This window comes from Trachinotus anak, unplaced genomic scaffold, assembly GCF_046630095.1.
Source record: "Trachinotus anak isolate AG129_WGS33_773 ecotype Australia unplaced genomic scaffold, CSIRO_AGI_Tana_v1 ptg000004l, whole genome shotgun sequence".
NCBI lineage: Eukaryota > Metazoa > Chordata > Actinopteri > Carangiformes > Carangidae > Trachinotus > Trachinotus anak.
The window spans coordinates 12,755,341-12,773,439 of NW_027273855.1; the positions used below are offsets into that span (position 1 = coordinate 12,755,341).

Genomic DNA, 18,099 nt, shown 5'->3' on the forward strand with positions numbered 1-18,099 from the left:
CCATTGTTTCAATAACCTCTGAAACCCTGTAACTAAAGCCTCCATGTCAATCTGTCTTTGTTTCTTCCTGCTTTGTCCCTTTCAGACAAACTTTCATTTGCACGTCCAGCTTTTGTCTCAATTTGTTTGCCTTACTTTCCCTACTTCTTTCCTTGTTTTTTTTCCTTCCTTCTTTAATCTAATCCTTTAGTTATTTCTCCGCTATGCTTAAACTATAGAAAATAATGTCTCCTCGTGGATAGAAGTGATGCACAGCTTTAACACTCATCAGTGCAACTGTCTTTAATGTCCAGCTAACGTGTGCTGTTGTAGGTTGCCGCGGAGTGTGATGGGGCTGGTTCCAGTGAGGATATGGCTCAGCCTCATGTGATTCATTGAGCCATTGTACAGTATTTTGGTATCAAAGCTGTGCTGGTACACACTGCAAAGTATTCCCTCTGTCATGGTATAGTGTAGTACATGATGGCTATACATATTTGTGTTTTTGTGAGCTCCCTTTCACATAACATTTGACTCCACTGTGATACATCACCAGCGGCTCAGGTTCAAGTGTTTGCTCCTCAACTTGGTCATTTGTCTTTATCTAAAAGGTTTCCTGTTCCATGAGGTTCTGATGAGGTTTCTTAAAAAGGCAGGATGCAAGTGTCCTCATACCACACTGCCACCACAGTGTTATAGATATCTCCCGATGTACTAATATCTGTCACGTCCAGCAGTCTCAGCACTCAAGGTGACATGGGTGCGGTGAGTGAACAAAGTGTTTTGCTTATAGTCAATTTGAACATTGCTAATTGTCACAGACTGTCAGACTGTGTCACAGCTGCTGGCTCGTACCTCTATGACAAAAGCGTATTGTACAAAGATTGGAAAAAAGTCACACTGAATGCATTACATAATAATTTAACAACGTTTGAATTTTATCAAACAAACGGAACAAGTGAAAAAAAAAAAGCAACAATATTTTCCCACAGTCGATCACTTGGTGTGTGAGTCTTTCTCTCCAACAAGTTGGGCTGGAGGATTTCGCCTGTGAGTCAGGTTCCCTTTGTGGATTAAAGGTTTCACAAATCTTAAAACTGTGTCTCAAAGAGTCTCTGGCTTCTCTGGGATAATCCAGTCCAGATTTGATCAGTTTAAATAGAGTGGTTCTCGACCTGGACCTGGTCCAATATGGTCGCTCAGCACTTAAAGTGACATGTCCCTTAACTTTCCCCTTAGCCGCTTCCTTAACCAGAAGCGACGAATCGGAAGCGCACTTCAGCGTCGCCTGTGGATGACAGCAGAGCCGCAGGACTGAAACAAGTGTTTGAGCCGCTCTTGGACAAAGTAGCGCGGGTTGAGAGCAGACTCGTCCCTCCTGGAGTCGGAGGCCGAGAGGAAGAGCTTCAGCAGGTTATTTAAAAAAAAAAAAAAAAACGCGAACCAAGCAAGGAGGCAAAGCTAACACCAGTCTCAACTCCACTCAGAACCGGCTTTCTATTCATTTATTTATTTATCTAACATTTCTTTTCTCCGGCAACGGTATCGGTATCACCTGGATGCAATGACCGACTCGGGTGTGGACAGCAAGGCGGAGGTTAAACAAGCCACGAAATATGTCAAAGAGACCGAAAACGTAGCGGAGAAATACTCAGCGATGACAGTGAGCAAAAACAGCAGCGATGTGAACATGAACGTCGGGGAGATGCCGTCCGCAGCCTTCACCGCAGTCCCGACTCTGAAATCCGTCAAGAAGGTAAGAGGCTCGCCATCAGTCGCCGCCACTGGGCTGAAAGACACCGTGTGTGTGTGTGTGTGTGTGCGCGCCGTGGGCAGGCACATGTGAGGAGGAGAAATCCACGCTGGTGCGCATTGCAGTGAAACACTTACTGCACGGCTCAGGCGATCTGCGACCTGCTGCCCGTGCGGCTGCGATCGCGTATTCATTTGTATTTTCAGCCCAAAGTTGAGCAGAGAGGTTCACGGGGCTTTTGGCGCATTGTTGGGTCTGATGCTGCAGCAAATGAGCAGTGTGTGTTGCAGAGCCATCATCCCGCCGAGGGACACTCCATACCCGGGGCAAAGCTGCTGTGGGGAAATCATCTTCACCGTTTCAAATAGCCGGACCCGGCTAAAGAATCCGGGGAGAAAAGCTTTGCTTCATTGTCTCACATCGTGCAGTGTTTGTCTAATCATAGCTCTTACTCTGTTATTACTGAGGGAACAACATGTAATTAAAAAGGAGCTTTCCATCAAGACTGGATCGTCGTTAAAAGTCTGCCTTCACAGAGCCTTCCTGTTTATTTAAACCACACTGTCATGCCAACATCCTGCAGGCACGAAACACGGAAAAGCCAAGTTGAGCTCTTAAACCCTCTGCAAAGTGGAGAAATACATGGGCTGACATACCTGAGCTTAGGCAGCGGCTCTGCACACTAAGTATGGGGTTTTTAATGAGGTGTTTGCCTTGTGAAGAATTTCAATCCACCATGAGTTGCAGTCACAGAGCTGTGGGGTCTCTGAAGGTTCAGGGTCATGGAAATCAATTCTGTAAAAATGAATCATGTCTATACCAAGCTCTTTTTGTGCAGGTGTGTGTGTGTGTGTGTGTGTGTCTGTGCATCATCACTGTTAGTAATAGGAAGAGCATGATAAATATGTATTAGCAACTCAAGGTGCACCTGTGAGAAAAGGCCTCGAATTTCTTGGCTGTTATACAACGGCACAGAACAATCATCACACTGAAAGACTCCCTCGAGGTGGCTGCTCATATCATTACAGATCCACCACCGTGTGTAACAGCTGGCACCAGGCGGTGGGTAAACATGGAACAGACAGCTAGCTGAGGCCTTCTCTTTTTTGTCTCTCAGAACTAACCTGCTCAGATGATGAAAGGAAAATCCTCTGACTTTTTGGTCTCCTTTGGGATTCTGGAGTTCAGGTTTATTGATCCTTAAACTGATTAGACTACTTTTGTGAGGCTGAGGGTGAATACTTTTTGCCAAGACTGTGTCACGGAGGTGATGAGGAAACACTCTAGGACTTCCAAGGGCCATGGCCTCAAGGTGACCTTTGACTTGTGACACATGTGCTTCTGTACTGGTGCGCTCTGTCTGTGTTTTAAACATATTGTCATGATTTTAAGAGCTAGAGTCTGACTCACACCACAGTGTGCACTGATATTAGCTTTACATCATTATAGTAATATTGGTAATTATACTGACATATATCCGTCAGCAGATATCTAAAAAGAATATGAACACATACATGTTTAACAAGCAGTATTTTACATGTTTATTATTTCATTGACCTTTGACATTTTTAGTTTATAGATATTTATTTCCACTGAGTTTGGCTGTACAAACTTTACTGTTACATTTACTACTGGTGCAACCTTAATACCAACCTCACAATGCTCATATCACTTGGCCTCTACATGACACATTAAATAATTACAGTGTTTGTTACTGACATATCTGCTATTCTGGCACTGACTGCTGAACTTTATGTGACTTTTAAAACGCACAAGCAGGAGAGGTCTCCACACCTCTGGCTCCTCTGTGTTTGATGTACTATATGTTTGCTCGGATTTTGTTGCCTTTTTTTTTTTTGCCTCGTTACATAATTTGAGAGGCTCGTGGCGTCTTTGTACTTGTGATGTTTCCTTAGAAATTCGGTGTTGAGATCGTCATCATCACACCTCTGTTACACACCGACATGTTTGCCAGCTGGTGATCAGATTAACATGACTGGATGGCCTCATTGAAGTTGTGTACAAATCGGCCAAAAATCATTGCGGCATTGGAAAACTGCCGTGTCAGAAGACAATTAATCGCAAGCAGACCCCCACCATTGGAAGCTATAAGACACTAAACTAAATATTTGCTAAAGAACAATATAAACTACGGGGGCTGAAATTTAGCTTCAGCTGGACGCCCATATATACCTTCCATCTGTTTCATTGCTTGTCCTCTGTGTAACATGTAACAATGTTGATCTGTATGGTCACTGTTTAATAAACTTAACAAACACCAGCCTTAATAAAATCACCATATGTCATGTCACAGCTGAATGAACATGAACATATTTTTTAACAAAGGTATGTCCACAAGAGCTGGACATAATAATGAGAATAATAAAAATATCTATTTTCCCAGCAGCGGGGTTCACTGACTTCAGAATATTAGCTCAGACCCCCTGTCTGACGAGGCAATAATGTGTGGACTGTGAGCCGCCTCAGGGAGCCTGATTGAAAACATATTGGATGGTAGGATTGTGCACGGTGCTCATGAAAACAAAGCAGTATGTTATGAATAAATGTGAGAGCCCAGTGTCAAACTGAGCCACCTGCTCACTTGAGGAAAACGAATGAATAAAACAAATACTGCAAATGATTGGAAAATCTAATCAAAATGATCACACATGAAAATGAAGAATTGGATGTGAACTTGCGAGGCCTGTCTCATAATCAGCCGAAAGGTGCAGCAAGCAAAAACAATCAATGTTACAAATTAAAATGGAATTTATGAGTGTGTGTGTGTGTGTGTGTGTGTGTGTGTGTGTGTGTGTGTGTGTGTGTGTGGGTGGGTGGGTGAGTCAAAAAACACCACGACTCAGCCGCTTCTCTCTTTGAATCCATCCAGCAGTTACACAATACACCCCCCTGACAATGGGAGTCACTCACCATGAATTTCTTCATGCGCCGTCATTTTTTTATCTGATCCCTGTGGACTGTTTCACATAGAATCTCAAAAGTATTTATACCTCATTTTCACCTTTATCTCACCTTGTTTGTCTGCCAACATTATGGCAGAGTTTCATGAAGGTCAAATACAGATTTTCCCCACGTGGCAAGTTTATATTAAGGCGTGGAGACATACAAAACAGTTAAGTGACGAAGAAATCTTAATTCACCTTATCCTTAATGTAACCCTGAGAGAGATTCAAAAATCAAACTTGAATGTGGCTGAGAGCAACACTCAACCAATATTCACCAAGATTGTCACATTTAGACTTATGACATAAGAATAATTTGTAGGTGATAAAAACTACAGGCTACAATCCTTTACTTGTGGTTGGCCTGACCCTGTGTCTCTCAGAAAGGAGTCAGCCAATCAGAAGAGAGGCTCAGAGACGGACATAAAATGGCCTGTTCTTGCTAAAGCTCCAGAGAGGAACGTGAGACAGGAGATGTAAAACTATACTGAGATGGTTTTTGGCTCCTCAAACCACAAATGTATCTTCTTGTGGACATTGAAACATCAAATAAAACACTGAACACTGTAAAATCAGACTAGCTTCATCTAAAAAATAACAAAGAATAACAGTTTCTTTAAAATGATGATTAAAACTACAAATCTGCCACAGTCTACACAAGTGAAGTACTGTGTTTGCACCACAGTGTGACCCATATTAACATTGGGGGTAAAGTCACCATAGACTGAGAAATATAACACATCCTTACTGACTACTTTCATCATTTTCCAGCTGTGTTCTCAGTTGTGCCTGTGGTATTTAAAAACTAGTTTAACTACAGTATTTGTTATCAGCTTCCTGTCTTTCTACATATTTACCTTCTCATTATACAGTTTTGACAACAAAATGATGTGGATATTGATATTGTAGATAGCAGTGTCGCATTCTTGTGTTTTTTATGAAGTATGGTTTTGCATTACCTTGGTTTTCAGAAGAATTTAGTATATGGTAATGAGTAGAATTTATAGCTTCTGCTAAAGGTCACGTAGTTCTGGAGGAAGGATTAGCACGCTGTATGTTTTTTTGCACAACACTGTTTAATCCGTCATGCATGTGTTGATCTAAGTAGGTGCCTTTGCAGACCATAGGAAGTGCAGTAACTATAGAGCTGGACCTGCATGAGAACTGCCCGTTTTGACTTGAGCATGACTTTACTGTTGGTGCACAGGTTTGTACACAGTTATATTTCAGACTGTCTGTCTTTGACTTGTTGAATGTGACTACTGTGAGTAGTCAGTATACAAAGATCTGTGTGGATCAGACTGTCTGAATGGCTTTTCATTTAGATGGCGCTGTAGAGTATTAGTGGTATCTGGCTAAGTAGTTGGTGTTGCTTTGTGCCAGGCCACCATTGAGCCCTTTGCACTGCCGGCTGACAGTCGCACCACAGCTTAAGTCTGTGACCTGGCCTGCTATCTAGGAGAGAAAGGGTATTTTTAGCTGTAAGATGGGACTGGATGGGCCGCTTATTGATGCAGCAGAAGGCTAATGCAAACAGGGTTTAATTCCTCCTGTCAATCCCCTTTAATTTAGTAGACCAAATCAGGAATACAGACTGAAAGTAAAAGCTGCAGAAAGTGTGTGTGTGTGTATGTGAATTTCTCTGTACTCATTTCTTGTTTGTGCACATGTACATACCAGATTTTTTTTAGTCTTTGCAATTCGTTCCTGCATTTGCTCTCTCAGCACTTGAAAAAAGCTGCCATAAAATGCAACCTACTGACTTTTGCAGCTGGTTGTCAAGGGCAGAACCAGAGAAAATGAGTGAGAGAGAGAGAGAGAGAGAGAGAGAGAGAGAGAGGCCTGGAGAGAAAGGGGAGGTTGATTCCAATTGAGCCTCTCTCTCTCTCTCTCTCTCTCTCTCTCTCTTTCTCTCTCTCCCTGTCCCTTTCCAGGTTGGCCATTAGAAATCAGAATAATAGGTGGGAACCTCCCCCCGGCTCTGCCTGGGAGTGTTCTGGGATAATAGCATCAGGGACACCTAGTACCATCACACAGAGGACATACAGGCACAGGAAAGTAGGCTGGAAAAGTGGAGAGATCAGGCAGCCATGGCACACAAACATGGGCACGGGAGAGAAAGGGTGAGTCGCCACTAATGCATCACCGGGAACTCATCCTGCATACTTATTCTTAAAGATACTGCAAATCCCACACACAGATGTGCCGGAGTTACTTTTGGCATGTTAAGAGTTTTCTGTCTTCTTTTTACACTTAAGTAGAATGAGTTCTTTTCTCATACACAGATCGCAGATAAGTGTTTTTTGACTTGTAACAAATATATTGAGCAGAAATGCAGGTGGAAGTACAGTCTTCTCCTCAAATGACCAAGTTTATTCACACAGCTCACCTGACTGTGATAGTTCATTGTGTGAGAGTAGCAGAAACAGAGAGCTGTCTCAAGTAACATTCGTTATCAGTAAGATTGACCTCTTGTTTTCCTTAAAATGACTCTGCTTTTGCTGTCTATGAACTGAGGAAGAGCAATGCAGAAATTCAAGGGGCTGTTCACATCCTCTGCTGAATCCTCAGGTGTCCAAACTGATGCAAAGTAAACCTAAAAGTACTTTTTTGCAAGTGGATGAGATAGAGTGCAGTCCAAATTGTGAAAACAGAGACATGCAGAGATCTCCTCAGTTCACACTGTCTCACAAGCTTCTTGAGTTTCTTTTTACTGACACAGTAGATTGTTGAAGCCCAGGTGTCACTGCCAATGGAAAGAGGGAATCAAGATATACACACTGAATAATTGTGAACAAAGCTACTACTGTCTGAGCATTTCAGCGTAGGTTCTTTAATTTTAAATACATTGAAGACATAGCAGTAACTTTTACTAATATGAAGAAGCAGTAGTAGTAGCTTCCGCTAACGTTTGTGTGGTAAATACCAGGTAACTAACTTATGTATTCCAGATTTACCCACTTGTGACTTCCCACTTAGAGAAATATCCACTCTGCAGCATTATGTTTGGCAGTAGAAATAACTCCTTTAAATTTCGTATTGCTTTAATGTTGTGTCATTGCTCTTCAGTGTCATAATCGTTAACACATGGTTGTAGGCTTACATCTGTATGTGCAGTGCACATCACACTCAAATGTGACCCAACTCACTGTTGTTAGTCTGGCATTCATGTGTTCCCGGATTTATCATCTGTGTGTTGTGTCAACTCTGCTGGGCTGCATGTTAGTTTTTAGTCCAAACACATTCTATGGACATATAAAATAAGAGAACAAGGAAATCCTGCAGCATTGTCACAATGATTGAAGATTTGAAAGGATGTCAGCATGAATGTTTAAGGAAGAGAACAAACCCTTGTAGACATTAAAGGATGGCACGATGAAGATTTCTTCTGAGATTTGTATATAAGCTGTCATTCTAACACTACTGTTAAAAGAAAGATTTTGTCAAGGTCAAATGATCAAGAATAAGAAACATTACGAAGCCCTGAGCATGTTTTTCATGGGTTTAAATGTACTCATCCCAGAAAAGCACATGTAAACTGTCAATTTAAAAACATGAACATTACAAAAAACATACTCTGCAACAAGCCACGACAAGGGGTGACTGAAGAGAAGAAGAAGGGAACACAAGAAGACATGATTTTAGAAAAAAAAAAAAAACTGTGTGAAGGCCTGCCTGCATTATACTCGACTGCCTAACATTATACAATGTTGTGATGTTATACAATGTTGTGAGAGAGACGAGAGACACAACATCAAACGGTGAGCTTGGATTTGATCCAAGCCACTACACACTTGCCACTAAGCCACCAAGACACCTGTAGGTATTCCTGGAAAGGCAGACTGGGAGAGTGCCCAGCAGATCTCTGTGCAACCCCTCATCAAGCTTTTTTGCAGCATCAAGGTACAGTTAGTTTTAGCATTGGCTCTATAATATTAATACTTCAACCCCCCTGTTAACCCACAGTAGTGGGTCTGTTGCCAACATCGGTCAGGGTGATATACAGATCATTTCATAGGGTAAGGACGTCATAAGGTTCAGACCTGATATCCACCTGCAGTCGTTCTATTTCAGTAAAATGCTGAATAATATGGCTCCCCATGACCCTGTCCAAAAACAGCTGTTTTCTTACAGTCCCATTGATTTACGGGGCCCGGTGTAAGTAAAATAGGACCTGCAGCTTCATACACCTGGGCTTCTACGTATGCAAAGATAATGTAAGTAATTTCCGCATTCAGACACAGGATCATTGTAGTTAGACTGCTCTGCTGGACTCAGTGAACTTAGTGAACTTAGTGAACTAGTGATCCTCCACTGTCCTAACTGACCCAGATTACTAAGGGACCTGCAGGTTATGTCTCTCTGCTGCTTCTAATGTTGACAGCTGACTGTTGTCTACTGCTGGTGCTGCCAGAGTGTTACAGTTTTAGGGCGTTAAAATGACACTCAGTGGATTTGTCAGATCCTAAGTCTAATTGTAGCCTGCCAAGCCCTAAATAGAGCCAAACTCACACTAGGCACTGGCTTTTATTTAGGAGCTGAATGATATGAGTTTTAAAAAAAATGGATCAAAGTCTGGTTGTGACCCCAAACACTGGACAGTGGAGGTTCTTTCGTCAAAGGCTAGTCCAGAAAATAGCTAAGCTAGCTGTGTGCTGATCCACTTTGTGTGTCCAGGTCTTTGATCTTGGGCCCTTTGAAGGGTTGGTTTGACACGATGAACCACACAAACAACTGAAGCCCGTGTATTTGAACAAAGCATAAATCACAGAGCAGCAGAGAGCCTCTAAAAATAGGCATCAGCTCCCTTCCTCTTGATCCACCTGTGATTTACTGTAACAGGCTCAAGTGATTTACCTTTGAAAGGACAGTTTTAGTGGCTGAAACAGCAAAAAGAGCTCAAACATATAATGGGAGAGAGTCAACACATTACTTACCATATAACTGGGAGTGTATCACTGTTTATGTGTGATGATGATGTTACTTTTTGTTGTACTTTGTGTCGTGATTTCATCGTTAACACTTGTCAACACAGTGCATATTTTTCAGCATTTTATGTTTACATTTTGCACCATTTTGTCCTGATCTTTTCCAGATCCAGTTTGCAAACACAGAGGACAAACAGGAATTCACTAAGTACCCCACCAAGGCAGGCCGCCGCTCTCTTTCTCGGTCCATCTCGCAGTCCTCCACAGACAGCTACAGCTCAGGTACTGCACATGAAGCACATACTCCTACCCATGAATACAGCACATATAATCATACGTATTTGCAGAAAAGCACATATGCTATATACTGTGTGTATATACACACACACACACACACACACACACACACACACACACACACACACACACACACTTGTACTTCTATCTTTGTGAGGACACTAATTGACATAATGCATTCCCTAGCCCCTTACCCTAACCTTAACCATCACAACTAAGTGCCTAACCCCAACCCTTACCCTAACCTTAACCTAAACCTAATTCTAACCATAACTCTAAAACCAAGTCTTAACCCTCAAAATGTGATTTGAAGGTGTCTCAAAAAGTGAGGACCAGCCAAAATGTCCTCACTTTCCCAAAATGTCCTCACTCTGTTAGTAAAATACTTTTTTTGGTCCTTACTATGTAGCAAGTAGAAGTACATGTGCACAAACACAGAAGTACAGGAGAGTTTGCAATAAACACGTACAGTGTGTGCAAACATACATACAGGAATCACACACAGGCAAGCTCCATCTTTCAGACAATGGATTTGAAGTATATATTTCATAATTGAGTCTTTTGTATGCTTTTCCACAATAGTGACCTTTTGTGCTCTCTGTTTCCCAGCTGCGTCCTACACCGACAGCTCCGATGATGAAACCTCCCCTCGGGACAAAGCCCAGGTCAACACCCACGGCAGCAGCGACTTCTGCGTGAAGAACATCAAGCAGGCTGAATTTGGCCGCCGAGAAATAGAGATTGCAGAGCAAGGTATATCTGACCTCAGTGGCACATTGCTGGCATTTCAAAGATTATTAACAATTTTCCATTTTCGACACAGAAAATGGATCCTTTGATGATTCAAGTTATTGCACTTTGATCACAGTGGGTTTGAGTTGAGCCTGGATTTGTTGGGTATCTTACGGAATCACTTTTCCTGCACAGAGAGGCAGGGGTGAACACACTGTATCAACCATTTATACAAAGAGAGCTTCGAGCTACCTGTTGTGACTTTGTTCCCAGATACATATCACATGGCATCTGCTCTGCTGCTTGGACACTATTTGATAAAGGTCTTCTCCTCCTGATTTCAAAACAGTTTATGACCCAAGGCTTGGGCAGTGTCAATATTATTGTGGAAACATGATCAGAGTTCTTTCTTTCAGCTCTCCCATCTTGTTTTTTTGTGTACTCCCTCCTCTGTCGTCTGTCGCTCTGGCTGTTTACATTGCCCATATGAGTGATAAGTAGGCATGAGTGCTTGTCAAGTGTTCTTCATGGCTTAAAGCCTGGGCAGCAACAGCTGTTGCTGGCATTGTTGTTCAATAAGTCTCCATTTTACAGCCATTAACTGCACATCCACCTTGTAGAAAGGGTCCATCATTCTTCTCTCTCCCTAAAACACAACCTGATCTTTATGTCCTTTCAGCTTCCCTTAACTTGTGCTCAATCTGTTCCTCCTCAGACATGTCTGCTCTGATCTCCTTGAGGAAGAGAGCCCAGGGGGAGAAGCCACTAGCTGGGGCAAAGATAGTAGGCTGTACCCATATCACTGCGCAAACAGCAGTACGTCCTCTGATCCTGTTCACTACAGAAGCCTGTGATTGTTACGTCCTTCTCTTCGTTATCACTGCTCCCTGTTCATGTAACTGTGTATTCCATGGTTCCCGCTCAGGTCCTGATTGAAACCCTGGTAGCCCTCGGGGCCCAGTGTCGCTGGACTGCCTGTAACATCTACTCCACTCAGAATGAGGTGGCTGCTGCTCTTGCTGAAACGGGTAAGATCTCCTCCTCTCTATGGTCAGCAGCTTCTAAACAGCTTGTGACATGGAACTAAGACGAGCACATCACCACTATCAAGTATTATTACATTTTGCATGGTTTGTGGGTTAGCATTAGACATAAAATTTATATATTTTGGATAATTAAAAATCCTTTATATGAAGTTAACTTGGCAGTGGCTGTTGTCTTGCATTGGCTTTAACATTAATAACATGATGGTTGTCACTTTATGTCTGTGTGAGCTCAAATAAGCTTATTATAGTTAATACATCAACCATAATAGATGTCTACAATACAATAAAAAATGTTGTTACATGTATTTTTTTTTCTTGTGTAACAGTAAAGTTGCACAATTTGCACATGTTCTTTCACTGTGTAATGCTGTCCTAATGGATCTGTTGCTCGTGCAGCTGGCCTGTCATCATCTGTCTGTCACTGTCTGTTACTTCCTGCAGGAGTACCTGTGTTTGCCTGGAAGGGTGAGTCAGAGGATGACTTCTGGTGGTGCATCGATCGCTGTGTCAACACTGAGGGCTGGCAGGCCAATATGGTATCAATCTGACAATCCCATGATAAATTGAACACTAGTCTTAGTCTGTTCTTCTTTGTCGCTTCTGTCCCCGGGGCGATACCCTGCTATCATTGACTTGAGGCCTTATTGTGAAGGTTATCTGTCATGCTGCTAACTGATGCTGATTTCTTTCTTTTAGATCTTGGATGATGGTGGAGACTTAACCCACTGGGTGTACAAGAAGTATCCCAGCGTCTTCAAGAAAGTCCGGGGCATCGTGGAGGAGAGTGTCACTGGGGTGCACAGGTGAGATCGGGTTTGGTTCGATGAGTTTGGGGGGGTTTAAAGGAAGTGGGAGTTGAAGAAAAAAACAGTTTCTAGTACAACTGGTGTCTACTTTTGTGTTTTTGGCCACCTTTTCTCTATGGTAACATTTTACTTACTGCTTTGTTCATAGGGACACAGGGACTCTATTTACTGTTGATAAATAAAATGTGGATGGTTGACAAAGCTTTGACTGTTTCAACATTTTCACATCTGTGCCCCAGCTTGCGACAGCCCATAATAGACAATAAATGAAAGGCAGCGTTCTTTGAGTTATTGGTATTGATCAGACTCCTGAAATGATATCATGGTCATCTTCTGCTGTGTGATACTAAAGCCTTCAACACCCAAATACAAAATAATGTCAACATTAAGTGAATAAGGATGTAAGATTTAAAGTAAGTATTCATCATTGCAAACAAAAGTAAATGATGTTAGGGTTCATGATATTTTGCAGTATTTGTTAACATACATACTACACACTGTACTGTATACAATATATCAAAATTACTCTCTGATGCTGCTGACTTTGGACACAGATGATATGACGTCTTTGGAGCTCTACTAAGTTCTGATTGCCTGACTGTTTTTTAATAGCTAATAAAAGAGATATTCAGCCTATTACAACTCACGGTTTTATAACTTTGTGTAGCTGCTTTAAAATCCTTTTCCGTGAGGTCTTTACATTACTTTGTCCTCTAGATGGAGTTGAGCTGGAGGCAAACCAAACTCCTAATAAAAAGCAGTTACTAATGAATGATATAAACTATCTAAACAGTATCAATGGCAGTTATATAAATCATATTAGTATTAATATACGCTGACTCTGTAGATTGAAAAGGTCAGTGGCCCGATTTGGCTGGAGCCTATTTGTGAAACATGACAGAGCTTGACCACAGCTCACAGCAGCTGTGCGTGTACAACTCTCAATGGAATCAATTATCCAAGCGCTCCGGACAGTGTAAGGTCACACAGGAATGCAGCTCAGTTTGTGTGTTGATATATGCATGTGTGTGTGTGTGTTTGAAACATATTTCCTCATGTGTTCTCTCAGATTGTACCAGTTGTCTAAGGCTGGCAAGCTGTGTGTCCCTGCCATGAATGTGAACGACTCGGTCACCAAGCAGAAATTCGACAACCTTTACTGCTGCCGTGAATCTATCCTGGATGGGTGAGGAGAGTTAATCATCCAGCCATTGTTTGCAATCATGTTGCTTGTGCTTGTGTTATGGTGTGAAGACTTGCAGTATGTGAAGCATGAAGATGAGTAAAGTGTGTTATTTTGCTTGTATCTGCCAGCTTGAAGAGGACCACAGATATAATGTTTGGAGGCAAACAAGTCGTTGTGTGTGGTTATGGAGAGGTGAATCGTTCTTTGATTTAAAACAATCTTACTTTAGACAGAATGACTGGATTTTCACTGCTGCAGCAACCTTTTCACACATTGTATAATTATGTTTACAACTACTGCACTGTCCTGTTCTCTGTAGGTGGGGAAAGGCTGCTGCACTGCTCTTAAAGCCCTTGGAGCCATTGTGTGCATCACTGAGATTGACCCCATCTGTGCCCTGCAGGCATGGTGAGTCACTAACCATTACCAGTCAGCACCGCTCCATCGCTCCCTTTTCTCTCTATGTTGTGCATCAGATTAGCTGTGATGCCAAAAGAACAATGTATTATGATCATTTGTTTTAAGTTGCTCTTACTCTGTTTTGTGACTATGTGTTCCTACACAGTATGGATGGCTTCCGAGTGGTCAAGCTGAGTGAGGTCATACGGCAGATGGACGTGGTGATAACTTGCACTGGTACTCTGCCCCATGCAGTGACGTCCATTACTTCTGCTTTGATAATCACAGTGTTTCCAGCCCACAAAAACACATTTCATGTCAATGTCCCATTTGAGGTCTCTTTGCCAAAACCAGACTTTTGGTCTAAATGCTAAAATGCTTTTTTGGTCTGTGTGGTAGTCAAGTGACAATCACACAAGTCGTAATTCCACTTACATGTAATTGTAAATCCATTGTTATAGCACAAACTAAAGTTTTTATTTAATTTTCACGCTCTGCAAATGTGGCCTACTCCCACTTCAGTGACTCACTGTTCTTTTTCTTAAACTACAGGCAACAAGAACGTGGTTACCAGAGAACAGCTTGACCGTATGAAGAACGGCTGCATCGTCTGCAATATGGGACATTCCAACACTGAGATTGATGTGGTAATATGTCTTTGTAACTCTGTGTGTTTTGAACATGTGTTTCTGGGAAATTTCTATTTAAATTACCAACTTTGCCAACACAGTGAGGTTCAGGCCTGTGTAAAAGCTTCAGTCAAAGTCCAGCAGAAGTAAAATAGGTCACACAACTTTGCTCTTCACACGTCTAACCCTGGGAAACTTCATTTCCAACTGTTCTAAAAAAACATGTTCTTTAAATCCAAATATGAACCACTAGACTCTACAAAAATGGCTTGATGTCCATTTCCTTATTTAACCTCCCCTGGCTTCAAATCGAGACTGCCTTCCTCTTAAGGAACTGGACTGGATTGACTCATGACTGGATGATTCATGCCTTTATGTTTGTCTTTTCTTTGTCTGAGTTCTCTTCGTATTTTTCCTGCTTATCCTTTTCTACACTGACGTGTAAATAAATAAATGACCACCTTTGTGTTGCACAAAGTCAATCCTCTCACTGTGATACTTTTACCTGTAGCTGTAGGACTGACTGTCTTTTATGTCTTCAGGCGAGTCTGCGCAGCCCTGAGTTGACCTGGGAGAGAGTTCGCTCTCAGGTTGACCACATCATCTGGCCGGATGGAAAGAGGGTTGTCCTGCTGGCAGAGGTAATGTCCCTCCTATATATCTTAAAATCTTACAATTAGTTTTATTACTGATAAACCTGAACCAACCATCAAAACTCTTTGCCTTTTAACTCTGACAACATCTTACATTTACACCAGGCTAAGAAGCATTATACTATTGTGAAATATTGTGCTGTTAGAATATTATTATGCAAATTGTCCTGGATACTGTGGGTCATCTAGCATGCAGGATAAAATCTTGATAACTGAATCCTCCATGGGTCAGTTTAGGTGTCTTAGCCTACTGCTACTGTTCACTCTGTGGTTCAAATGGCATGTTTTCCTTTATTATGTACTATACAGTTCATAATGCACTCCATTATTTCTCAGGGTCGCCTCTTAAACCTGAGCTGCTCCACAGTACCTACGTTTGTGTTGTCCATCACTGCTACAACTCAGGTTAGTAATTTTGTGGACAGATGCTTGGACTTTAGGGGCAACTCAGGGGCAGTTTTCCTTCTTACCACCACCACCCTGCTATTCTGTAGAAACATGTAGTTTCCTGTTGGCCTTTATGAGTCTTACAGCCAGTGTGTGGTCTGTGTTGTTTGTAGGCCTTGGCTCTGATTGAGTTGTTCAATGCTCCAGAGGGACGCTATAAACAGGATGTGTATCTGCTGCCCAAGAAGATGGGTAAGAATTGACTCTATTTACACAGAAACTATTCTTTAACTTTAGTACATGAATGATGATATAAGTTACTTGAAAAGAAGTCGTCACAGGTCATACACTATAGACAATACTTCACCCATATGTTGCTCATTGATGCCACCCTGTGTCTTCACCTTAAAATTACATGATACGACAAAGCAAAAATGTTATCCTGTATGCTGGAGTACATTTCAATCTAGAAAATAAAGATTGCAATCTGTATTTTTCTGCCAGATGAATATGTGGCCAGTTTGCACCTACCAAACTTTGATGCCCACCTGACAGAGCTGTCTGATGAGCAGGCCAAGTACATGGGCCTAAACAAGAACGGCCCCTTCAAACCTAATTATTACAGGTAGGACTCACACTGGTGTGCAGCTTTTTTTGTCTTCTATTACCTACCATTCCTGAAATATTTTACCTCAATATGCTAGTATGATAAATTTGCATGTGTACAATAACACTATGTTTTGTTCACAGGTATTAATGAGAATGTCTGATGGTGTGATTCTCAAAACACAGTTGCCCTGGGATAAACAGAGATCTATTTTATTTTCTAAATTGCTACAAAACGGAGGAATTATTTTACTTATGCTGAATGTAACTTATTAATAGCACTTCAGATATCATGTCAAATATGAAAGATAAGACATGTAGGAAACATATAATGTATAACCAACTAACATTTTACATGTCTTGTCACGTGTTTTAAAAACAAAGCCTGCTTGCATGCTGTCATGTGTATGTTCTTGTTTAGTTGCTCCTGCTTATGTTACTAGATCACTAGAGTTATAGATTTGTTTGTTTACCCTATTTACGCACAGTGCCAAATAATGGCCATAAGAATGGAACAGAATGGCATTAAGATTTTAGATCAGTACATTCCATGAGCCAGAGTTTAGTTTGAGCCATAACAAACTCTGTATTACAATGTACATTTTTTTTTTTTTGAAAATGTTTTGTTTTATATGCGTTAAATAATCTCACTGAATGGTATCTGCATACATGCCCTAAAAGGTAACATCCAGTCATCCTTCTTATTATAACAAAACACAGTGATTAATACACACCACTTGTTATATAAATAATACAATCCAATATTGTTTATTCTAAGACATTATGATAGTCTGTTAATGTCTGGAGTCCCTATTTAAATTTCTGACTTGTGGTGTTGGCATTTAGCGCTCACCGTAAAATGATCTTGAATCACCCAGAGCTTCTTCTCAGCAACTGCAAAGCAAAGAGATGTTTAATGTGCAAATAACAGATTAAGATGCTTTGTTAAAGAGGCTGTATGTATTCCTTAAAAGGAAGTCAGGAAAAGTTGAGGAGAAGGGGGCCAGTGAAACTATTTCAAACTACTGTTTCATTTCATACCAAAGTTTCCATTTGCTCACTCAAATTCCAGCAGAGATCCCTCTTGCTGAAGAGTGCTTTGACTGGATAATACCTTTATGGCCGTGGTATGAAAGTGCCTTTTAAATCATTTACAACAAGCAAATATCAACACTGACCTTAATTAAATGAACATTCCTGTTTTGTAAAACCACATCTACTGTGGTACATTTAATGTCTTCCTTCCACTGCTTCTGGTATTAAGTGTAATTCTACTGAATGAGCTATATCTTGTGAAAAATCTTAGACTTTATGTTTGCCATATTATTGTCAGTCTTAATTTGATCAAATGCACAAGTGTATACTATCTATGTAAAAGAATGCATTAAATCAGCAATAAAGCAAAGTCCTTTTAACAGAGAAAAGTAACTCTCAAAATGTCAATCTGTGTTTATACCGAGAAAATGAGAGAGAATGAAAAAAAGGACACGTTAAGTGAACATTTGAAGGAGTTGCATCCATTATTTTTAGGATAAAGCTGCTAGCACGTCAACAGATCTCCTTCAAGGAGCCTTACTGCTACATTCCCTACATCGTGTTCCTTCATAGTCAGCCCTGCTGGCTGAGTGTCAAACTGCTGTCCCACTCTGGAATATTCACCGGCTCTCGCGCACCAGGCCAGCTGCATTACTTGCTAATATTAACAGTTGAGTCACTGAGCCAGGAGGAGGGGATT

At 41.3% G+C, this 18,099-nt stretch overlaps 1 protein-coding gene across 3 annotated transcripts; it reads left to right on the forward strand.

Annotated features, from left to right (window-relative positions):
• The first annotated feature begins 1,304 nt into the window (after nt 1-1,304).
• ahcyl1 (adenosylhomocysteinase-like 1) lies at nt 1,305-17,788 on the forward strand. Of its 3 annotated transcripts, none has more exons than XM_071476033.1 (17): nt 1,305-1,735; nt 9,791-9,905; nt 10,530-10,673; nt 11,368-11,468; nt 11,578-11,680; nt 12,140-12,234; nt 12,395-12,501; nt 13,574-13,690; nt 13,819-13,882; nt 14,010-14,098; nt 14,256-14,326; nt 14,642-14,736; nt 15,261-15,359; nt 15,708-15,776; nt 15,932-16,010; nt 16,263-16,383; nt 16,509-17,788. In XM_071476033.1, the coding sequence occupies exons 1-17, from the start codon at nt 1,544-1,546 to the stop codon at nt 16,513-16,515; spliced, it is 1,668 nt and encodes a 555-aa protein (XP_071332134.1). In that variant the 5' UTR covers nt 1,305-1,543; the 3' UTR covers nt 16,516-17,788. The 3 variants fall into 3 exon arrangements, with proteins under 3 accessions (XP_071332134.1, XP_071332135.1, XP_071332136.1); XM_071476035.1 differs by lacking the exon at nt 1,305-1,735 and adding an exon at nt 6,676-6,818; XM_071476034.1 differs by lacking the exon at nt 16,509-17,788 and having other exon boundaries at nt 1,320-1,735; nt 16,263-16,387.
• The last annotated feature ends 311 nt before the right edge of the window (nt 17,789-18,099 follow it).

Bases quoted from the DNA above. Each gene is read 5' to 3' on its own strand.
- ahcyl1 (XM_071476033.1), top strand. From the start codon at position 1,544: ATGACCGACTCGGGTGTGGACAGCAAGGCGGAGGTTAAACAAGCCACG. The intron at 12,235-12,394 runs GTATCAATCTGA...TCTTTCTTTTAG, and splicing joins AGGGCTGGCAGGCCAATATG to ATCTTGGATGATGGTGGAGA. The intron at 14,327-14,641 runs GTACTCTGCCCC...CTTAAACTACAG, and splicing joins CGTGGTGATAACTTGCACTG to GCAACAAGAACGTGGTTACC.